At 50.4% G+C, this 19,671-nt stretch overlaps 1 protein-coding gene across 2 annotated transcripts in view; it reads left to right on the forward strand.

The window, feature by feature from the left end:
- The first annotated feature begins 247 nt into the window (after positions 1–247).
- The window catches only part of CCDC9B (coiled-coil domain containing 9B), a 58,861-nt gene continuing 39,437 nt past the window's right edge, over positions 248–19,671 (forward strand). The window contains exons 1-5 of one of the 2 annotated variants that reach the window (XM_075501760.1): positions 248–322; positions 11,169–11,282; positions 12,916–13,020; positions 13,797–13,859; positions 14,255–14,419. In XM_075501760.1, the coding sequence (XP_075357875.1) occupies positions 248–322; positions 11,169–11,282; positions 12,916–13,020; positions 13,797–13,859; positions 14,255–14,419 (522 nt within the window). Of the gene's footprint in view, positions 323–5,668; positions 5,806–11,168; positions 11,283–12,915; positions 13,021–13,796; positions 13,860–14,254; positions 14,420–19,671 lie in introns of those variants that run through there. The other variant, XM_075501761.1, reaches the window with a different exon arrangement.

The following is a 19,671-nucleotide window of genomic DNA, read 5'->3' on the forward strand; positions in this document are numbered from 1 at the left end:
CTGCAAGCGCTTCATGCACCTCCACCCTTTCTCTCCACCCAAGTATTAATTATTGTTGAACTGGTCCTTTAATATTTAATTGCCAACTTGACTCCCCTTTTCATCTCCTCCCTTCTCAGGCGTCTCGGTGCCTCTTGCAGGCTGGCCCTTGCACTTTCCCTGGGCTTGTCCTCCAAATCAGCTCTGCACCTCAACCCACTGCACAAGAACAGCCTGTCTGCCTGTGAGCTGAGCCCAAACCGAACCCATGCAGCACCAGTGCGATGTGACGCCGCTGGAGTCCATGAAGAGTCTTCAGTCCGGTTTAGACCCTGGAGCCAAGGTTGGTCTCTGGAGTTTGCTTTTGAGTTCTGCTGGCAAAGGGAAGTGAAATGGTTTGTTAGGTTTTAATTGAGCTTGGTTGGGGTAAGAAGCACTCATGGGCCTGGAGAACAGCTGCTGAATTTGCCACTTCTTTCTTCTTGCATCAGACTGAAAGTGTGTCACGTTGCCACTGGTGTAGCTCCAAAGCAGCCATGTGTTGAATAATTTTTACTTTTTGCAGTTCACAAAGGGCATGTGACCGTGTGAAGAGCCAGCTGGCTCTTGGCATGCTCATTTGCAGCTTGCAAACTACAAGTTACAGGCCATTGGGCTGCCCCCGTCCTCCTAGATCTGGGCTGAAGCCATGGGCTGGAATGGGGAACCTCCCTTGGCCCCTGCTGATGACAGCTTTCACCCAGGGCGAACCAGTTGCTGTCTGCAGCTCTCCATGCTTTCCCCAAGGACTGCATTTCCATAAAAGATGACAAGAACCTGCCTGACTGGCTGTCCCAGCCACTTTCCACAGCCTGGCACCCTTCCCAAGGCTGGGTCATGTGTCCTACATCTGAAGGCTGGGGTAGCAAATGGGGTCAGCAAACCTGCATTTGGCCTTGCTGTGCATGTCTGGAAGTGGGAAGAACTAAGAGGACAGAGCCTCTTATCGTTTGCTCAGCCTATAACTACTTCAGAGGCCCAACACTAGAGTTACAAGTTTTTCAGGAGCAGAAAATGTCAGGTGAGGTGATGAGATCATGAATTATTCAAGGTGGCATTAAACATGGGTAGGCACAGATGTCACCCGCAGGACTTGGGGCAAGAACCTGCAGGATGGGATGATGTGCAGCGAGGGGGAAAAGAGGGGACAAACTTGTCCTCCAACAGGAACAGGGCTGTTCTGCACATCCCGAGAGCTTTCTGTGCTGGTGCTATGATTGGTATCGCTATGGGAAGTACCAACAGGCAGCTATGATCTTCACTGATTTTAAGCAGGACCAAGCTGCCATTATATCCTTTAACTAGCTTTGGTAGTTTTCATTTTAATTGTATATTGACACATTTAAAAATTAATGTCTCAGCAGTCCTTTGATCCCTACGAGTCTCTCCAGCTAAAGCCCGTTTAAGGTTTCTGGCCAGTCCCTCCTCCCAGTCTAGGGAATATGCTGACCTTTCTCCGGGCTGGCTGGAGGAAACGCCTCAAATGCCTTTTTATCCTGCATTAGCAGCTGGCCAAAGGAGCGGAGCAGGGGGTAAGCAAGGGAGGCAAAGGTGGAGTTTTCTTATTGTGGGGAAGTTTGCTCTGTGCTTGATATGAAAGATGCCTCCAGGCCGCTGGGAAACTCTTCTTTGATATACTGCATGTTCCCGTCCCTCCCCCTATCCGACAGGCCTGGAGAGGGGTTGGTAGTTCTGCTCAGGAGCCTCGGGCAGTGTGATCTGTGAGTTCACTGCTGCATGCAGCAGTATGCAGGAGCACCTCTGGAACTCCGCCATGTGGCTTATCTGCAGTCCCGATACACGATATAAAAGCAGCCTCCCAAACCAGCCAGACTTTAAGCTCCTTCTACAGTGGGCTTTTTGGCAGCTGGCTCCCAGCTTCTCCCAGCAGTTACCGAGTGCCATCTGTTGACTAAATAGCGGTCATGCAAAAAAAGGGAGAGAAGCCAAGATGAAGATGGGTGAAGTGCACTTGGGAAAAGTGGCAGCATGGGACTGAGTGGCTTTGGAGGAGTTTCACAGCGTGCAAAAGGAAAAGGAAGGAGGGTTTCAAGCCAGGGCGGTTTCTGCTGGTGGAAAGGCTGATGAAGAGATGCCAGGAATGCTTCTCAGGGCAGTCAGGTTTGGGTTTATTGAGGGATCATATTCTTTCCTTCAGCCTTTGTGTAAGGCAGACAGACAGAGAAGAAGCATATAGTCTTGCTGTCAAAATGTAGGGCAATACTTTCTGCAAGAATTGCAACACATTTCTGCTGAATGCTGTTCTGGAGCGGGGAGATTGTAGACTCCTGTCGGAGATGGTTCTTTGTGCTGAAACTGGTCAGGGAGAGGCTTTGCAGCACACAGCTAGAGAAAGGGACTATTTCACCGTCACGAGCACAAAATGGACACGTCATTGCTCTGATTTCCTCCTTTTGCCCCAGAAAAATCTCCAGCAAACTTTGCCCTGAGTGTAGAGCAGGGGCTCCAAGTAGGCAGCTGGAGGCTGTGCGTAAGGGAGCTCAGCCGAGCCTCTGTGTAGCTCAGCCCCAGCAGGGCAACGCTGCAAAAATCCCCTTATGTCCTCCTGATTTCTCCAGCTTTCAGGCTTTCCTGAAGGCAAGCTGCTGTCCACTCCAGGGACTGCTCCTTCAGGGGCTGCCAATAGTTAGCAAGAGCTGATACATCCCCTTACTGTGAAGCAGAAACCACAGAGCCAACCTGGGGTATCTACGCTGGGTACGCCCCACGGCTTCTGTGCTGAGTAGGCTTCGGAGATGGTGCAAGCCAGTCCACAGCAGCCAGAGCACAATAAAGAGCCCAGAATCAGGCCATCCTGCCTATTAAAGGTCTCCTGGCGATTTTAGAAGAATAAAGGGATTAACTCTGGGGGTGGTGGACAAATTCCTGGGTGAGTAATTAAGCTGGTTTCTCCAAACGTCCTTCCTCTCGCACATGGATGTAATATACACTCACTGTCTGAAGTACTCTGTCAAGTTGCTGCATGCTGGGAAATAGCTGCCACCAACCGCCTGAGAGAGCAGTACTGATGTGCTTCAGCCACCGAGGTGGGGGTGCTCGTGTGAACAGGATTCAGTGTGTCCTGAGGTCCTGCAGGACCCCCGAAATGTCATGCAGCCAACATGCCCTTCTCACTGGCGCAGGAGACTGGGGACCATCTTGGTTCCTCTGCTTCCCAAGTGGCAGACCTCTGGGTATTGGTGCTCCCCGGTGCCAGGATGATGCTCCTGGAGGGCCCTTACCCTGCAGTAGGCACGGACCCCATGGGAAGGCAGTGTTCATCTCGGGAATGACACTGGACTTAAGAGCAAATCAGAGTTTTTGACAGTTCAGAGCAAGCCCTCAAGTTGAGGACAGCCTTGGTGTTATTGCAACCCTTTCTGGCCGTGACACGAGGTATAAGCAAACATATGTGCACGTATATAACCCCGTAAATCTCAGCATATTTATAAGATTCTGCTTTCTACATCCTGTGAGAGTCCCAAGAGCACAAACAAGTCCCCAGACCAACCTGTTCTGCCCCACTGCTGAAGCTGCAGATGCTGCTCCCGTGACTGGGCCCTTTTGCCCCTGGGTTTCTGTGTCCACAGCATTAACTGAGCATTCAACTTCTCATCGGCCTCAGATGATGATGCAGAAATAGATGCTTGTCATTTGTGCCACTCAGAGACGGTAAAGGACAGCTGAGAAATGTCAGCTGTTTGTTTTGAGGGCAGTGGAGTAGCCAACGCTGCCCTGGAGGGAACTGCAGCTCTCCAGAGACATTAGCAAAGGCAAAGGTATTTTGGGGCTCTCCATGCCTGCTCATGGCACTGCTCGTTGCTGGAAGAGCTTGGCCACACCATCGATAACAGCAGAGACCTAGGACGCCATGGCTATGAGGTCTGTAGAAACTCCTTGCAAGCACTTAGCCTACGCTTTGACAACTTGGGCATGACATGGTCCCTTAGCTACTGTGATCCATGGGTAGCACAACGGACCCCACTGCACATGGTGTTTACCCTGCACTGTGCAAAGAACCTGGGATAATGGTGTGGGTCTCTGTGCAAAGAACCTGGGATAATGGTGTGGGTCTCTGTGTTAACTTGGACCCGGGTGTTAGCAGCGTGTGCAGACTCCTCGAGCCGAGGAACATGGCCACTGTACAAACAGGATAATGCACATCGCTGGAAAAAGTGTTTCCATGACACTGACTCCCTGACTCAGCCCAGCAGCATCTGCTAGGGCTGACCTTGTCCCTCCAGCCACCAGCCCAACCAAAAATCACTCCACCCTCACAAGGGACTGTGCCAGCTTGGAAACCCAAGGCAGCACCATCCTCCCAGCTCCCCTGTGTTCCCAGGGCAAGGAAAAGCCCTGCATGGCTCCACACCTCCTGCTCAGGCTTGTCCATCACAAACCTCTTGCCAAGCACTTGGGCTCTAGCAAAGCTCTTGTGTCTTTTTCCCAGTTTTCCATCCACAGCAGAGTCTTCATTTGCTTCATCAAGCCTGAATCCAGAGGCACTGCCGGGGAAATGGTTTCAATTTCCTTTCATCATTTGAGTAGCTACTAATTAATATGGTCAGTCTTTCCCTCTAAGCGCTTTTACTAAGCCATGCTTCCAGCTCCTTTAGTGCCTCAGCCATGATCTCCAATAGCTAGAGTTATATGTAGAGGAGGGGCCAAATTCAGAGTTCTTCAAAGTCTTTTGAAGGCTTCCCTTGAACCATGCTGGATTTGGGGTTGAACTTCTTGGGTTTTGTGAACGGTTGACCTGCTCAGAGGTCTTAGAGGGGATAGGTACCAGCAGCAGACCTGCTCCTTTTTTAATGCTACAACGTAGGAACATAGCAGGGCCCTCATTAAGGTTGGGGTGTGCATCAGTCCTTGGGCAACAAAATACTCCCCTGTGTGCTTCCATCTCCCATTCGCCTCTTGCCTGATCTGGGTCCCTTGGAGGCTGAGCCAGTCTGCGTTGAGGGCGGACGTACCACACAGCCAGGACATGGTGCTGAGATAAGGGTTCGAGTGTGGCAACCTGAGACCACAGCAGACAAATGCTACCTGTTTTCTCAAAGCCCCGCTATTTGTGACTCTTCTGGGGGTCATTTTGGCAGCTTTCAGTTGGGGACTTACTGGGGGGCCCTCTCCTTTGACTATGTGCTTTCTGCTAGTCATGGTGCTGGCTGGTAGTGCCCACCCCACAGCATCGCTTCTGCTCCCTCCCTGAAAGACAGACACATTTTAAAAGCAGGGAAATAATTCCCGGAGAATACTGAAATTAAACAGAAAAAGGCAAATCTGGCACTTGTTTTCCCGTGAAGGCTCATGCACATACTCGCACTGACAAGACATTCAGGACCCCAGATATTTTCCCGATCCCCCGCCAGGCGTGCAACTAGCCATGCATAACAAATAACACGACCCCATGAATGGCCATGAAGTGAAGTCAAGCTGTTTGCCTGATCCATTTTTCATTGTTCGCCCGGCTTTTCCCACTTTGAACGAGGGCTTGTGGCATCAGGAAGTTAAAAGGAGTCAGGAGGGGGGAAAAGGGGGAGTGTTTCTTTTAAAAAGAGAGTGAGATTGGAGAGGAGGACACAGGCACTCAAAACCCTGTCTGTGCTTGGTATATTAGGCAGCCAGTGCTCTTGGCTGGGAGCCCAGACGAGGCTTTTGTAATCAAAACATGATCTTGTATGCTGTGCAACCAGTGCTGAGAAAGGCCGTCTGATGGCTCTCCTCTTTTAGCTCTGCTCTGGAATCCGCCGGGCTTCGCCGCCGATGTCCAACATGCACCGAGCTGTGAGTGCTGCCTTTGCGGGGCCTGGGAGGGGCACGGGGCGGTGGGGTCCCTCACCCAAAAAGGCCACGAAACGACTTGTACTTGCTTCCTTCAGGGTGGCCTTTCGGTGGTTGTCGCTTTGTTGTTTTTTTTCCTCGCCTGGCTGCCAGCAGGCACGGGGAGCAAACAAGCTGTGCCGCATTGGGGGGGGGGTGCCGGGGGGGTGGATTTTGGGTGCCGGGGCTTGCATGTCCATCACCGCGGCAGGTTGCGGTGGCTGGCTCAGGACAATGTGCCTCCCGGGAGAGTGGGAGACCGGGGTAGATAGCAAACAGAAACCCAGGCAGTGCTGGATGTTGCCTATCCCGGCAAGGGTTTCAGCTGCAGCTGTCAAGCCAGAGGATATTTCTTAAAAAGAGCGGATGCATTTGCTTACGCAGAAGAGTGTTAGCTAAGGGCCCCGCTCCTCTCTCCTCTTCCCTCCCCCCCACCTTCTGTCTTTCTCGCTTTTCCAACCCTGCTGCCTCCGAGGTCTCTCGCTGTAGAAGCAGGCGATTGTAGAAGTATGTGGGAAAACACTGCACACAGAGACAGTCTGGAGCAAGGCATCCCTCCAGCCCCCGATGAGCTGCGTAGCAAGTGTGTGTGCCACTTAGGAGTGGGGGGTATGACAGAGTGAGATGTCGTCATTTAATTGAAGCACGAAGCCGCTTGCTTTCCATTTCTCCTTTTGTGACATTTTTATTTGTGATAGAAAGAGGCCTCCCGTTCTGCGGCTTCATCGCTCTGCCTTGCTATCTAGGAGGCATCGGGCTAGGCTGCTTTCTGATTCAAAGCCATCGCACGTTTGTTCTGCCAAAGCCATTTATAACTCTCCCGTCGCTGTGACATACGGGCACCTTGGCTCCCCGGAAGCGCTTTACTCTGGGGAGGGCACAGTGTAGCCACTTTTCATCCTGAGCATCAGCTTCAGCATGGGCTGGGGCGGCGGATTCGTTCCAGAAGCGGAGGAGAGGGCACGTCCCCCTGTTATCGGCTGGCTCGGAGCGGCGGCTGACGAGCAAATGCTGACTTGGCTTAACCGTACAATGGGTGAGCCCCTGCGAGCCGGTGCGTGGGCTCGAAACGCTGCTCGGCGCTTCTGCACACAGCGGGGCTGCTCTGCGGCCCCAGGGTCTGCGGGCAAGGGACCACCTCTCGTCCGCAGCTCCCCAGCACTTGCTGAAACAGATCGTGCAGAGAGAAATCCATTAATGGCTTCATTAATAACGGGGAGGAGAAGTGCTGAATACCAGCAAAACTTTCCTTCCAGTGACTTGTTTCCAGCTGGAAATGGAAAGACCCCCCTCCCCCCCGCACTAGCTGTGTTGCAACGTAGACAAAATGCTGACAAATGTGCAGCCTCGCGCGGAGAGGGAGAACGGCCTGACAGGTCTTTTCCATCTTTTGCCTTTGAAAAGAGAAGAGCACAAATACAATCTCTGCAGGAATTTTTAAATTCTTCCTGAGCCGGCAGCTCTGTCAGTTGTCCTTCAAAGGGATTTGAAGATGAAAGGGGTGTGTTTGAGGGCATGCACCACTTTGATCCCACCCTCAAGCAGCCAACGCCCCAGCACTCGGCAAACAGTGAACCTGCCAATTTAGCGCTCACAGAATAGCTTCTGTTCAGGTAAACACTGAATTCAGCTTTAATCAGCCTTGCAAAATGGCCATGAAAGTGTATCCACCCACATATACAATATACTCACCTGTCGCATACCCAGATGATTGATGGCAATGGAAAAGTGTGTTTCATTCTCCTGCAGACATTAACAAAATCTCATTGTCCAGCAGGAGAATGTGTGGAGGTGGTTTAAATGTCCCTGTTGTTCCACCTGAACACAAATGCGTGCCTGTGCCCTGGCAGAGCGGCCCTTGGCAAGGGCTGTTAAATCAGCACTGATAAAATACCCCTCTGTGGGGATACGAGTGAAGATGCGCTTGTGCAGGATCTGAGCTCTACTTTAGCAAACCGGTTCCCCTGCCTTTCCCCTCTCTGGTTTCTGACATCCAGCATACCTCCTCTGTGATGCTATCATGTTTGCAACCTTTAATCCCTTTTCTCCAAAGAACATTACCTAGGCAGACTTGTCCCCCCATCCCTGGCCCTATTCTTTGCCGATCAAGCACAGATCTGCTTGATCAGAGCTGAAATGTAGTTAGCTTGGGTTTTTTTCATGTAAAGCCCTTGAAAGGAAAGACCTAGCGTTGCAGGGATGTGCGGTGATTCAGCAGCTGGATCCCTTCCTTTGAAGCCGAGCGCTGGCCATGCACGCAGCAGATGATTTGCAGACCTGGTTCCCAGGAGGCCCCTGACACTTTTGGAAGGGCAGTGATGGTAACCCCTGGCTGAATTCCCACGTGCTACCTAGAACCATTTTCCGAAGGGCAAGCTGATGAAACGTGCCCACATTCTTACTTGGTGTCCATCTCCCAGGTAGCTGAAAACCTTCCCATGTTAAGGAGGTAATTCCTACAGCTCATCTAAAATCCTGTGCTTTCAAATGGGCAGTATATTCCCATCCTTGCAAAATGCTACACGACATACAAAAACCAAGAGTCAGGTCCACAGCACCTTAATTCTGCCTCATTCGATGCATCGTCATACTATAAACACATACATCTTCAGGAGGCTGGAGCCCCTGTATGTCGCTGTATAAAGTTCACAAACATAGCTGGGAACATGGAGCAGAGTCAAAGGCTTTCCCTCCCCTGGGCTATAGTATCTGTGGTTTTACTTATTGCCTTCAAGCGCTGGGCTTCTCACTGCATGTTTGCTGAGTTTAAGAAAGGCTGTATTAGACAGCACCCCTCCGTCCCCTCCTCCGGACCTCCACTGCTCCAGTTTTTCCTCTGGTGACCTGATTAGGACCAGGCAAAAGGCATCTGAGGTCTCCAGGAGAAACCCTTCCCTCCCAGGAGAAGGGCTTTGCAAGCCTGTTGGCTACTGCTTGAGGCTGGACCCTGGGGAGCCTGGCTGCCTGATTCACTGCTGGCACGAAGGCACCCAGGACATGGCGGGCGTCAGACCCAGATCCCGTGTCCCCAGCTGCCGTGGCTGGCCCCTGACGTATCCTTCCCTGAAGGAGGTCACACCTGCTATGTCATGATTAATGAAGGAAAAACCCCTTCTGCCTGTGTGCAGAAGCTCTTCCCAGCCTTGAATGCTACAGAGCCTGCAGTGGAGGATGCTTCTGCGGCTTTTGCCCTTGGGGTGGGCACAGCCGGGAGCCGTCAGCCCTGAAGAAGCGAGGGCAGCAGAAATACTCACTTGCAGGGATGCAGCGGCGTTTCGTTCCCGTGAAAATGGGGAAACCGACAGTTGTCTTGCGGGTCTTGGTGTTTTTATGTGGAATTCGATAGGAAGCCAGCGGGGATGGGCAAAAAACATGCCTTGCCCATGCGTTGTGAGCAAAAACACTTTACTGTTTCGGGGAATTTTAATCAATTTTATTTGCCAATTAACCATCTATTAATGACTGATTCTGGTTTTAAAGAACAATAAAACCAAACATACTCTTAGGAAAAACACCCCTGCTTCCCTCCCGGCACCACTCCCCCCCCCGTTTTTTTGTTCTCCGTCCCCCTCAGCACGGGGCACCCCGTCCCTTCAGCAGGGCAAGGGCAGTGTTGGCGATGGGGGTCAGCACCTGGTGGCTTCCCCGCTGGCAGCAGCCCCTTAAGGGTCCCCACTCGGGTGGGCCTCTCTCCTCCTCCTCCCAGCAGGGCCTTTTTCTTCTTGAGCTCCTCCTGCTCGGGCCTCCTTCCCCCTTTTCTCTTCAATATGTTTCCACAGAGACGCCATGGCCTCCCCTGAAGGGTGCAGAGGCGCCTCGCTCCTCTGATGGCTCAGGGGCGCCATGGCCTCCCCTGATTGGCTGAGTTTTGGCGGGAGGCCCATGGGGGAGCTGGCTCTAACCGGCTGCGAGCGGCTGGGGCAGTCCATGGCCTCCTCCCTCACAGGGCACCCCACAGCCTCCGTCCCGCTACCGAAACCTCACCAGTTATGCCCAGTATACCCATGCAACTGGGGTGGTTTTAGGACCAGGTTTGTAGCGGCCGTCAGGTTAGCTCCGGGCTGGGGCTGGGAAGCCTTCTGAGGCTGGGGTTGAAGGTGGGACGCAGCTTTCCACTGGGCAGGTCCCTCTCCCTGCCCTTGGGGTATGGCTGGGGGCTGAGGTGCCCTGGAGCAGGGTCTGATACCAGCCCCAGAGACCTCGACAGGTCCAGGGCGAGGATGGGGCCAGGATCATGTGCAGCACCAGAGCCGCAGGAAGGCAATGCTGGTCCCAGAGGATGCTGACCCACATGAACCTCTTTGCCAGCCCTTGGGGACCATCAATACACCTTTCCACCACACGCTGGCTGTTTCCGCTTCATAGGGACATAACCCTGAGAGTCACCTGCAGGAGCAACATCTACTTGTAGTGAGATGGGTGACGGGTTCATTACATTGGCTTCTCAATTTCTCCAAACTTTCCCAGCGCTGTGGGCAATATGCATCGTGCACGGCAGCTGGATTTGCTGCAGTGCTCCTGCAGCAGATTTACTGCAGAGGGCCAAATGGCAAAGGCGGCAGGCTGGGGGTAGCCTGCTGGTGGTTAGAGTTGCAATGTCAGCAAAACGGGTATCCAGGCGTGCAATGCCTGCTCAGAGATTTGGGGTTCCTTTCCTCCCCTCCTCAGTCTCACTTTGTCTTACCCAGCTCTGTGTGAGTGAAGGAGAGGGAATATGAGATCTCTGCAGCATGCAGATGCCATGCTGATAAGGAGAGCACAAAAACACTGTTTAAAAATAAACCTGTAGTGCCTTGGAGATCTCAGCCTTGCCACCTTGCTCTTCATGCAAACACCAGGCAGAGTCAAGACGATATGGATCAAGCTTGCTGCAGTGAGTTGATACTCATCAGCATTAATTTTCGCTAGACGCTGCTGTCACTAGAATTTTAAAAATCCAATTTGTTATCCCCTGTGGTAACCAAGGTGCTCTCTGAATGTAAATGGAGGGGAACTGATGTGCCTGAGAACACCTGAACCAACAGCAGGGAGGGGTGTCATTTACTGCATGCAGCTAAGCTGTGTGTTAACTCTGGAGCCTACCAACAGCCATCAAAGTGGGACTTCAGCTTTTTGCTCTACCTACCTCATTGCGGAACAAAAATTGTAAGAAAAGAAAAGGTCAGTTTTGTCAGGAAAAAGTCAATTTACAAGATACAGTGTTCTTCTTAATGGAGGACCAAGGAGAGAAATGGTGGGGAAAGGCTTCCCACCCTGTCCAAAGAGAAGGAGCAGTTTCATCCTGTTGGTGTGATGACTGAGAAGAGCTTTGCTCCTTCTGTTTTCAGGATGCTGCTGTGGATGATGCAGTGTTAAGGAAGAAAGAGCAGAAAGATGTTGAACTCGATAAGAAAATCTTGGCTTTGCGGAAAAAGAATGAAGCGCTCATACGAAGATACCAGGTGAGTCTGCAGGTTCTGACCTTCCCCAGCTCCGTTTTGGAGTCCTCAACTCATAATGTAAAGAAAATGGTCAGCAGTGCTGGAGTGACTTTGTTATATAGGTAACATTTTCACATTGGAAAGCATTCGGAGCAGGTGGGCAGAGCTCTGCCTTTAGCTACGGCTCCTGAATTGGATTGGAAAGCAGGCTTGTGACACTTGCCTTGCTGCTGCAGCATCTCCTCTCGCCCTACCATCTTCCTCTATCTGCATCACACCTTTCCCACCCCTACACCTCATATTCCCCTGAGTTTTTCCCCATCTGTCCTTCCCAGTGCCTCATGCTTATCCTCTTGGACACATAGGAGGTTGCATCCTCAAGACATTTGATAGGTTCATCTTCCCTACCAGGGCAGTGGTATGGGTTGAAGCTCTTCCCTGGCCAGTCCCAGTGTTCCTGTGGAGTACAGAGGTGTCCAAAAGAGTTCCATGAATAAAAGGAAGATGAAGGCAAGTCAAGGCTTTAGCAGCCTGCTGGTTACTGCAGCCTTACCCTCTGAATTAGGAGAAAGTATTCCAGCTACACCCCCTAGTTTTTTGATCCTGCCTTGCCTACCCAGCGGCTTGCAGGAGATATCCAGCCTGGCTTGTATGAGCTGGTTTGGGTGACATTGTGGTAATCTGGAGCGCTCTCTGTGGATTTGTTTACCCTTCTCCATGAGTTTCTGCATACGGCAGTACAGAGTAGGACAGCCTGAGGGTACTCCTGGCAGAAGGGTCCCCCTTGGCTTCTCTGGGATATTCTCCTGCCTGTGCCTGAGGCCACTTGGCTTTAGGGGCTCTTTAACATTTGCCAGCTGTGTGGGCATTCTCGAGTTTGACAAAGAGCTGGGCTGAAAACCCGAAAACCCAGAGCACGCTTCATGTCTTGGATCCAGAGCTGGTGGTGGATCCAAGACTGAGTGGTGCTCTGGGCTGGGTCTTGCTTAGAATACATTTCCTTTGATACCATAGGAACCATTTTGGACCTTTTCTGGTGGCAGAAAAAAATGGTACGTAGTGGAAAGCTATGGGAAAGGTTGAATGCCACGAGCAGCTGGGGGAGAGGAACTCTTACCCCCATATGAAATGCTACCCTCCTGCCGCCACCACTTGGCTTCTAGAAGCAGCTGCCTAGTAGATAGCCAGATCTCAGCCACTTTCCCTGGGCCACAGATGGTGCCCTGGCTCCAGACTGGCACAAGGACCATGGCTCCTGCGCACGGCCCTCCCTTTCTACAGGCCTGGTGTGTCTTCCAGCCTCTCCACGTGTCCTATACCCAATCTTTCATGAACCTCAAACTGATCATCTTCCTGTCTGTCAGGAAGGGACCCCTGTACTCTGTGCTTGCTTCCCATTGCATGTGCTGAGACCACAGTGGGCACCCTGAGTCAGCAAGAGATTTACTAAGGTGCCTGTGGCACAGGGACAGGTAGTGCAAGTCACAGCTGCCTGTGACCCCTTCCAAGGGCACAAGGATGGGACAGAAGTTGGTCCACTCCGTCTCAGAGGTGGAGGTGGGTCCACTTAGGAGAAATCCTAAACAGGAAAGTGGACAACATCTGTAGACATCCAGGTACAGGCTGATGATAAGGATATATATATGTGTTTCAGGAAATAGAAGAGGACAAAAAGCGAGCTGAGCAGGAGGGAATGGCTGTTACCTCCAGGAGACCCAAGCAGGATGGACTCACTATTACCATCACCAAGGCTCACAACGTAAGTGCTGCCTCTCCTTCACCACTGGCCAGCTCTCACTCCAGTCCTACCTCAGCAAAGTGACATTTCTGAAAGAGATAGCCTCCGCAGCAAAGCTTTTTCAGGCATAAGACATAGCTCCTAAGCGCTTGCAAAAGGATGTAAAAACTCTCCAGAGGTGTATGCTCAAAGTGATTTTAGCTGATCCACATACATACATTTCCAGTCATGCGCAGGCACCTGTGCCTGAGCACGCAGAATTAACAGGCAAATGAATGAATGTGTGAACAGGCACACTTGGCCCTGGATGGGTCCCGGGTTTCAACATCGCTGTGAATACATAGGCAGAATGTATCAGGTGTTTGTGTGTCATTGGAGGCATCAGGAATGCCTCTGAGGATGCCTGTAGGCTGGGAAAAGTCATGGTCTCCTTAGGCTTTGTGAGTGAGCACAGCACGTAGCCCTTGGTTGCTTTGAAGCTTCCCACAACTCAGGCAAATGCTGCAAGTCCCAAGCTTCCTTCCTAACTGGACCAAATCTGTGTCTGACAAGCCCTGTCCACCCCTCCTGGCAGTGTGGGGCTTGGTAAACCACCTGCCCGGTCCTGCTGTAACCCCTGGGTGAAGTTCTCTGCCAGAGCGAGCACGGAGCTTGCTGAGCCAGCCCACCCTCCTTCTGTGCAGTTGGCACTCCTGGGTTGTTAGATCCAGGCTAGTACGTTGCTCACTTCTCACCCACGCCCCGGCCCTTGCTTTTCTCCGGAGGTGCGCTGTTGCACACATTTTTCTCTCATACAGGACCTGAAAGATGCAATTACCCAGACTGAACACTATGGACAAGATAGCCCAGCCCTCTCGATGGTGAGCACCGCCCTCAGGAGCCATCCACTTGGCTTCCAAGGCCATCTCCATCAGCACTTAGGCTTTCCTGATCTAACTCAGAGTGCTGCAGAAAGAGATGAGGATGACATTTGTTTCCTATAACTCTGGCATTTTAGTCTGAAATGTCAGATTTGTAAGTGCAAAGGATTTTCGAGACCCGCTGTAATTGTGGGTTTCGCTGCTGAGCAAACAACAAGCCCCTTGTTCCCTAGGAATGTCACGGCACCACGCCGGGCACAGAAAGCTTCCTCAGGGCAAGGCCTGCCTTTTCTGTAGCTGGCCTCCCTGCTCGTGTGCAGGTGTGTTTGGGGAAGGGAATCGCCTTGGTGAGCCGAGGGGCCCGGGTTTGCTAACAGAAGTGATTCGTTTTCCAGGACAAAAGGGTGGTGAGTGAGAAATGGGTGAGCCCCTGTCCTACAAGCCCTGGGTTTGGCATTGGCAGTGAGGAAGAGGAGGAGGAGGAGGAAGCAGATCATATGTTCACATTCAGGATGGGGAAGAGGATGCAGCTGGCTGTTACCATGGACAACAAAGCCAAGGTGAGCAGGGAAGATGATTCCCCTTACACTGCAGTCTCTTGACTTACAAAGGGGCTTTGGTTCTGCCTCTCACTTGAGCTGTCTGCTCAGCATGTCCCCCGGTGTCTCGTCTCCAAAGGGAATAGTTCCCTTCCCGCTCCTTTTCTATCATTTCTCAATCCTTCAGCACAGCCTCAGTCTTCATCTCGAGTTGCCACACACTTTCCTCCTCATGTCTAATTCACAGGAATCAGCACTTAGGCCTCGCTAAACCTCCCAGCAACTCCATCCAGCCATGCGTAGCCAGTTCTCTTTCTGAGAGATCAGTCACCTCACTGCCCTACCGGGCCACCAGTGCGTTTGTTAAACTGGGTTGCTGTGCCTGGAAAAGGGATGGAAATAAGTGGGAGCTCGGACAGATTTAGATGCATTACTCCCCAGCTATTCCCAGGGAGGCAGTGATGTTTGGTGGTAGAAACAGCGTCATTTCTCCCTGTTGCTGTGTTCTAGAAAGCCCTAAATGCAGAAGAAAAAACAGAGTGACATGAGTATCTGTTGCAGCTGCCAATGTGATGTGCAGAAAATGTGACCCAGTATTTGCAGACTTCATTAAAAATTGTGTGAAAAGGCAAAAGTAATTGAAAATATTACTTCATTTTTTAAATCCCAAAACATCCCCTCCTTGGCGCTACCCCATCCCTCGTGGAGTCTGTGCATCTAGCTCTAATGATCCTAATGGCAGCTTCGGCACGTCGGGACTTATTTGCCAAGAAGGTTTGATAAAACTTTGGCAGTTAGTATTGGTAGCACATCCAAGGAAGTACGTGCCTGTATGAGCTTCATGCTCTTACTTTCTTCACTTGGAGTATATCTCGGGAGACTGATCTTGTTCTCACTGGAGTTAGTGAGTTTGACCACTGAGATAAATAGGAACAAGGATCAGAAGTGCCACCTTCTTTGGAAAAATGTAGTATCTGCGTGCACAGATGCACCTGTATGGGAACTCAGGGAAGCTCTCCAGTTAGGGAGTCTCCGGAGGGAGATTATTGCTGCAGGTGATATTTCTTGCTGTTGAATATGTTCCAAAAGAATAAAAGAGGCAATCTTATCTATTTATTGATTAAGACTAAGGAGGCACCAGTGAGACAATGGGAGACACAACACCCAGGGGAGCACAGCCCCTTTGCATGGATCATGCCGATGTGAAGGAGACAGAAAGACTCAGCTGGCCCTGCGCCTCGCTGAGACATTGGGGCGGACAAGGTCAGCTCCTCTCTCTGTCACGGCAGCGCTGGGAAAAGGAAACAGTGGCAGCAAATGGTGCTCCCCTGGGTCCCCTTTTAGGCACAGCAACGTGCTTGGCCCACAAAATGAGAATGGGCTTTTTTGAACTAAGGTCCAAGCCAAAGACATTCCCCAGGGTAATGAAGCGAAACCCCACCCTTCCTGCTACCCTGGTGCTTTGGGGTAGGAGCGCTGAAAACCTTGGCTGTAAACAAAAGGCAGAGAGACATTTCTCCCTCTGAGGCAGCTTGGAAATATTTTTCTGATTTTGTTCCTCGAATGCCTTTTCTTTTCTGTTTCTCCGTGACCTAGTTACCCTTTCTTTCCATGAAGAAATAGGCCACAATCACTGTGCCATTATAAAGTCATTATATGTTACCTTGAAGGAACTGAATCATTTAGGAAATAATGCACCTTTCAGAATGATTTTTCAGGAGAAGGGGACCGAGGCCTCTCATTTCCTTTGTTCCAGATAGATTACCGGTAGCGCGAACATCCCCTTCAAATGAAATCTCATTCCAGCACAAACAAACCACCTCCTGATGTAAGGGGAAAAATTCTGTTTTTTCTTAGAATAGAGGGTACATAGAAATCTAACCATCCTCATTACTGCCTGAACTTTACCAATGAGATATTTGAGAGTCTCCTCCAAGGTTTCTCATGGCTATGTAGCTCTGCATGGGGGGCTTATATCTGAAGCAATTACATTTGCAGAGTGAGTGGCTCTTGCAGACAGGCTGTGTCCCCTGGAGCTGTTTCCATAATCTATAGCTCAGGATTCAAGTCCTGGATGGGGATTTGTATTAGCACAAAGCACTGGCAGCTAAATCACATTGCTGCCTTAAACTCTGTGTCAGGGTTTTTCAGCATGGCCAATTAATAGACCTATGAGATTTTTCTGCTGGAAGCTCAGACCTCTGTGGAAACTTCCCATAAGTTCCCTGTTGTATGGTATAGATGGATTTCCTTGCAATAAGCGCCTTTCACAGGCCTTAGCAGCCTCCCAAGGTCTCCTGAGTGTTCGTGTAAAGCACAACCCGCAGCCTGACTTGATGACAGAGGAAAACTGATTTATTGGTGAATGTTCCAGTGGCATCAATCCAGAACCTTCCTTTAGTTACTTTAAATATAGTTCTCAAAATGGATGAGTAGGAAGAGTATGGGACTGTAATGGGTGAGAGGGAAAAATTATTAGGGTTTTGGACAAAATTGTACATGAAGTACAAGCTTATTTGTTGCTGCTGCCCTGTTAAGGCATCCTCTGGGCACCTGAAGATTAAAAGAGGGTAGATAACTTGCTTCAGCTTCCCAGTGAGCAAGGCTTCACCAGGTGTCCCTGGAGAGACTTGTGTGGTGATACTGGGATGACTAAATGGGCCATCACCATCCTTCCTATGACCATTGCAAGGTTCAAGCAACAGAGTAGCTGGGCCATGCAGAAAACCATTTACATTCAATCCTAAATATCACAAATCACTGTAAAGCGAGAAGCCCCAAAGGAAAGGCAGCTGGAAAATTGCATAAACTGGACAGAAGTCCAGGGTTTTCCTTTGTTCCCCACGTTCTTTTTCCTGATACTCCTCAGACGGTATTTTTAACACTGCCTTTGCAATCTGGGGCATGCCTCAGACGTAAGATGGGCACTTACCAATTTACGGTTTCTCAGTGAATTGCTACAAGGGAAGCAGTGCAGTTTTATCTGACTGCATCTAAATAGCTAGTGCCAGAGTCTCGAATCTCTGCAGGCGGTGTGAGCCGGGACAGGCCCTGTGGAGGGGAAGAGATGGCTCTGCCAGGCACTGCTGGCTTTTTGGGCCCTGCTCCCTGTTCCCATTGGCTCTGCATGGGTGCTCTCCTCATCTGACATCCCTCGCTTTGGGAGCTAGCCCACCGAGGGCCAGGATTTCCCAATGTGGGACAAGCAATCTAGGAAATCACTGATATTCTTAAAATAATAAACAAGCAAAAGAAGACACATGTCGGGACATTAAGCAGAATGTGCCTTCAGGCACCCATCTTAGCCAGAAGCAATATGGGGAGTGAGGGAGGGAGGGAGAGAGGGTATTACCCAGAAAAGCTGGTGGTGTCCCAGCCTGTATATGTATATCACAGCTCTGCTAAGTAGATATTTCCTGTATCAGCCTCTGAGTCTTCCTTGCCATCTGCTCAATAAACTGCAGGGTTTAACGGCTTTGCCGATGCGCCAGCCTTCCTACTGCGACTTTTAACAGCTAATGGCCCAAGGAAGGTGCTGCCTCCCTGTAAATCCAGTAGTGCACTTCGAGGCTTCCGTTCTGCTCATGGTATTTGGGTACAAGGTCCTCTGCATTGGTTTTTAGGTTTTCAGGTAGTGGCTTTGCTGTCGCTTGCACTCAGGGCCCATGTCCCTCCTCAGGAAGCACTTTCTCAGATAGTAAGCGATGAAGCCATCTTCCCAACATACCCACCCAGTGCTGGGCCTCCCTGGCAAGAGTTATTTGTGACTGTGTTATTTGTCTAAAGGACAGGCCGTCACCATCTAAACACTGAAGAGCTCTAGGGAACAGCTGTTGACTTAAGCTAGAATTAATGTTTGATGTACAAGTTATGGATTAATAGCTTGCTATTACCTTGCTAAGCCATCACTGGGCTTACTTTTACTGGTAAAAAAAAAATATTAACCAGAATGCTAAACACCTTGTATCGGTGCTCTGCTTAGGGCAGAGCAAGCCCAGCTCTCCAGTTCATTAACTAACCTCAGCAGTACCACCTAGGATTACTATACAGGCTTGCTCAGGGCTTAAAGGAAGGAAGATGTATTGCCTTGAATGTCCCAGGAAACTCGGGATTATCCCTGGAGCAAAGATATTTCCTGGGGATAATAACCATTGAAGAACAAAGCGATGTACAGCTTCAGCACCAAAGCATCTGCCAGGCTCAAGCAATTCAGTGGTTCCAAAGCAAAGCCAGAGCATATTTTCAGCCTTTGCATCATGCTACAAATAGAGCAGGGAGACAGGACAGAAAGCAGTTAAGAGCCTATTCTGCAAGGCGTAATGTGTCTGGCTGCCTTCAGAGGATGTCAGCAGATCTGAGCTCTTCCCCAAATATATTTCAGTCATGCAGAACTGGATCCTGTACAGGATGGTCTAACTTGAGTCACTCCCGTGATTCCCAAGAGCTTTGCTCTTACGGTGGGAGAACACCGTCCTTGGTGGGGACTGTTTGCATGCTGAGGAAACAGCAGTGCCTTCCTTGGGCTGCAGAGTTCCTTGGTGGCAGCAGGCAGCCTCCTCGGCCAGAGGGTTGCTGCCAGGGAGGCAGATGCTGGGGAAAAGAAAGAGATTCTTTCATAGAAAATTGCTTTACAGATTGCTTTGGGCAATTGCCCAGATTGCTTTACAGAGCCCTTCTCCCCAAAAGACATGAGCGAGGAACAGGTTTTTAGAAGAGGAGAGGCTAGTGTGGGGAGAGAAAGAAGAGAGGTGCAGTCTTGTATACACCAATTCCAAAACAGGGAGGCTGTATTTGTCCCTGTTGTGACTCCACTGACATTTCTGGGGTTAAGTCACAGACCCATGATGTGTCCAGGCATAAGAAAGAGTTTAGTTTTCCTTATAAAGGGGAACTGTGAAGCACACACAATGATGCTTATCACGTCATCCTTTCTAGCTGTGGGAGAAAGTTTAAATAGGAAGGCTCAGGTTTTCAGAGCGGCTGACAAGATTTTGGTTTTCACTACCTTTTCATCGCAATGGGAAGTATTTGTTCATATGTCTGGAAGACACATGATTCAGTTAGCATAACTTTGCAAGCTACTATATAAGACGTGTTCATTTACATAGCCTTTAATGGAAGAGTTAAATAAAACTGCATTTTCCTGTGTTTATCACGAGGTAAGAGCACCGGCATGGCCAGTTAGTGCCAATACACTGTAACTTCCTAAAATGAACATGTTAATACTGTATTTCGGAGCTACTAGATCATCTCGGCATAACCGCCAACATGAA

This window comes from Mycteria americana, chromosome 5 (assembly GCF_035582795.1).
Source record: "Mycteria americana isolate JAX WOST 10 ecotype Jacksonville Zoo and Gardens chromosome 5, USCA_MyAme_1.0, whole genome shotgun sequence".
In the NCBI taxonomy this organism is placed as follows: Eukaryota; Metazoa; Chordata; class Aves; order Ciconiiformes; family Ciconiidae; genus Mycteria; species Mycteria americana.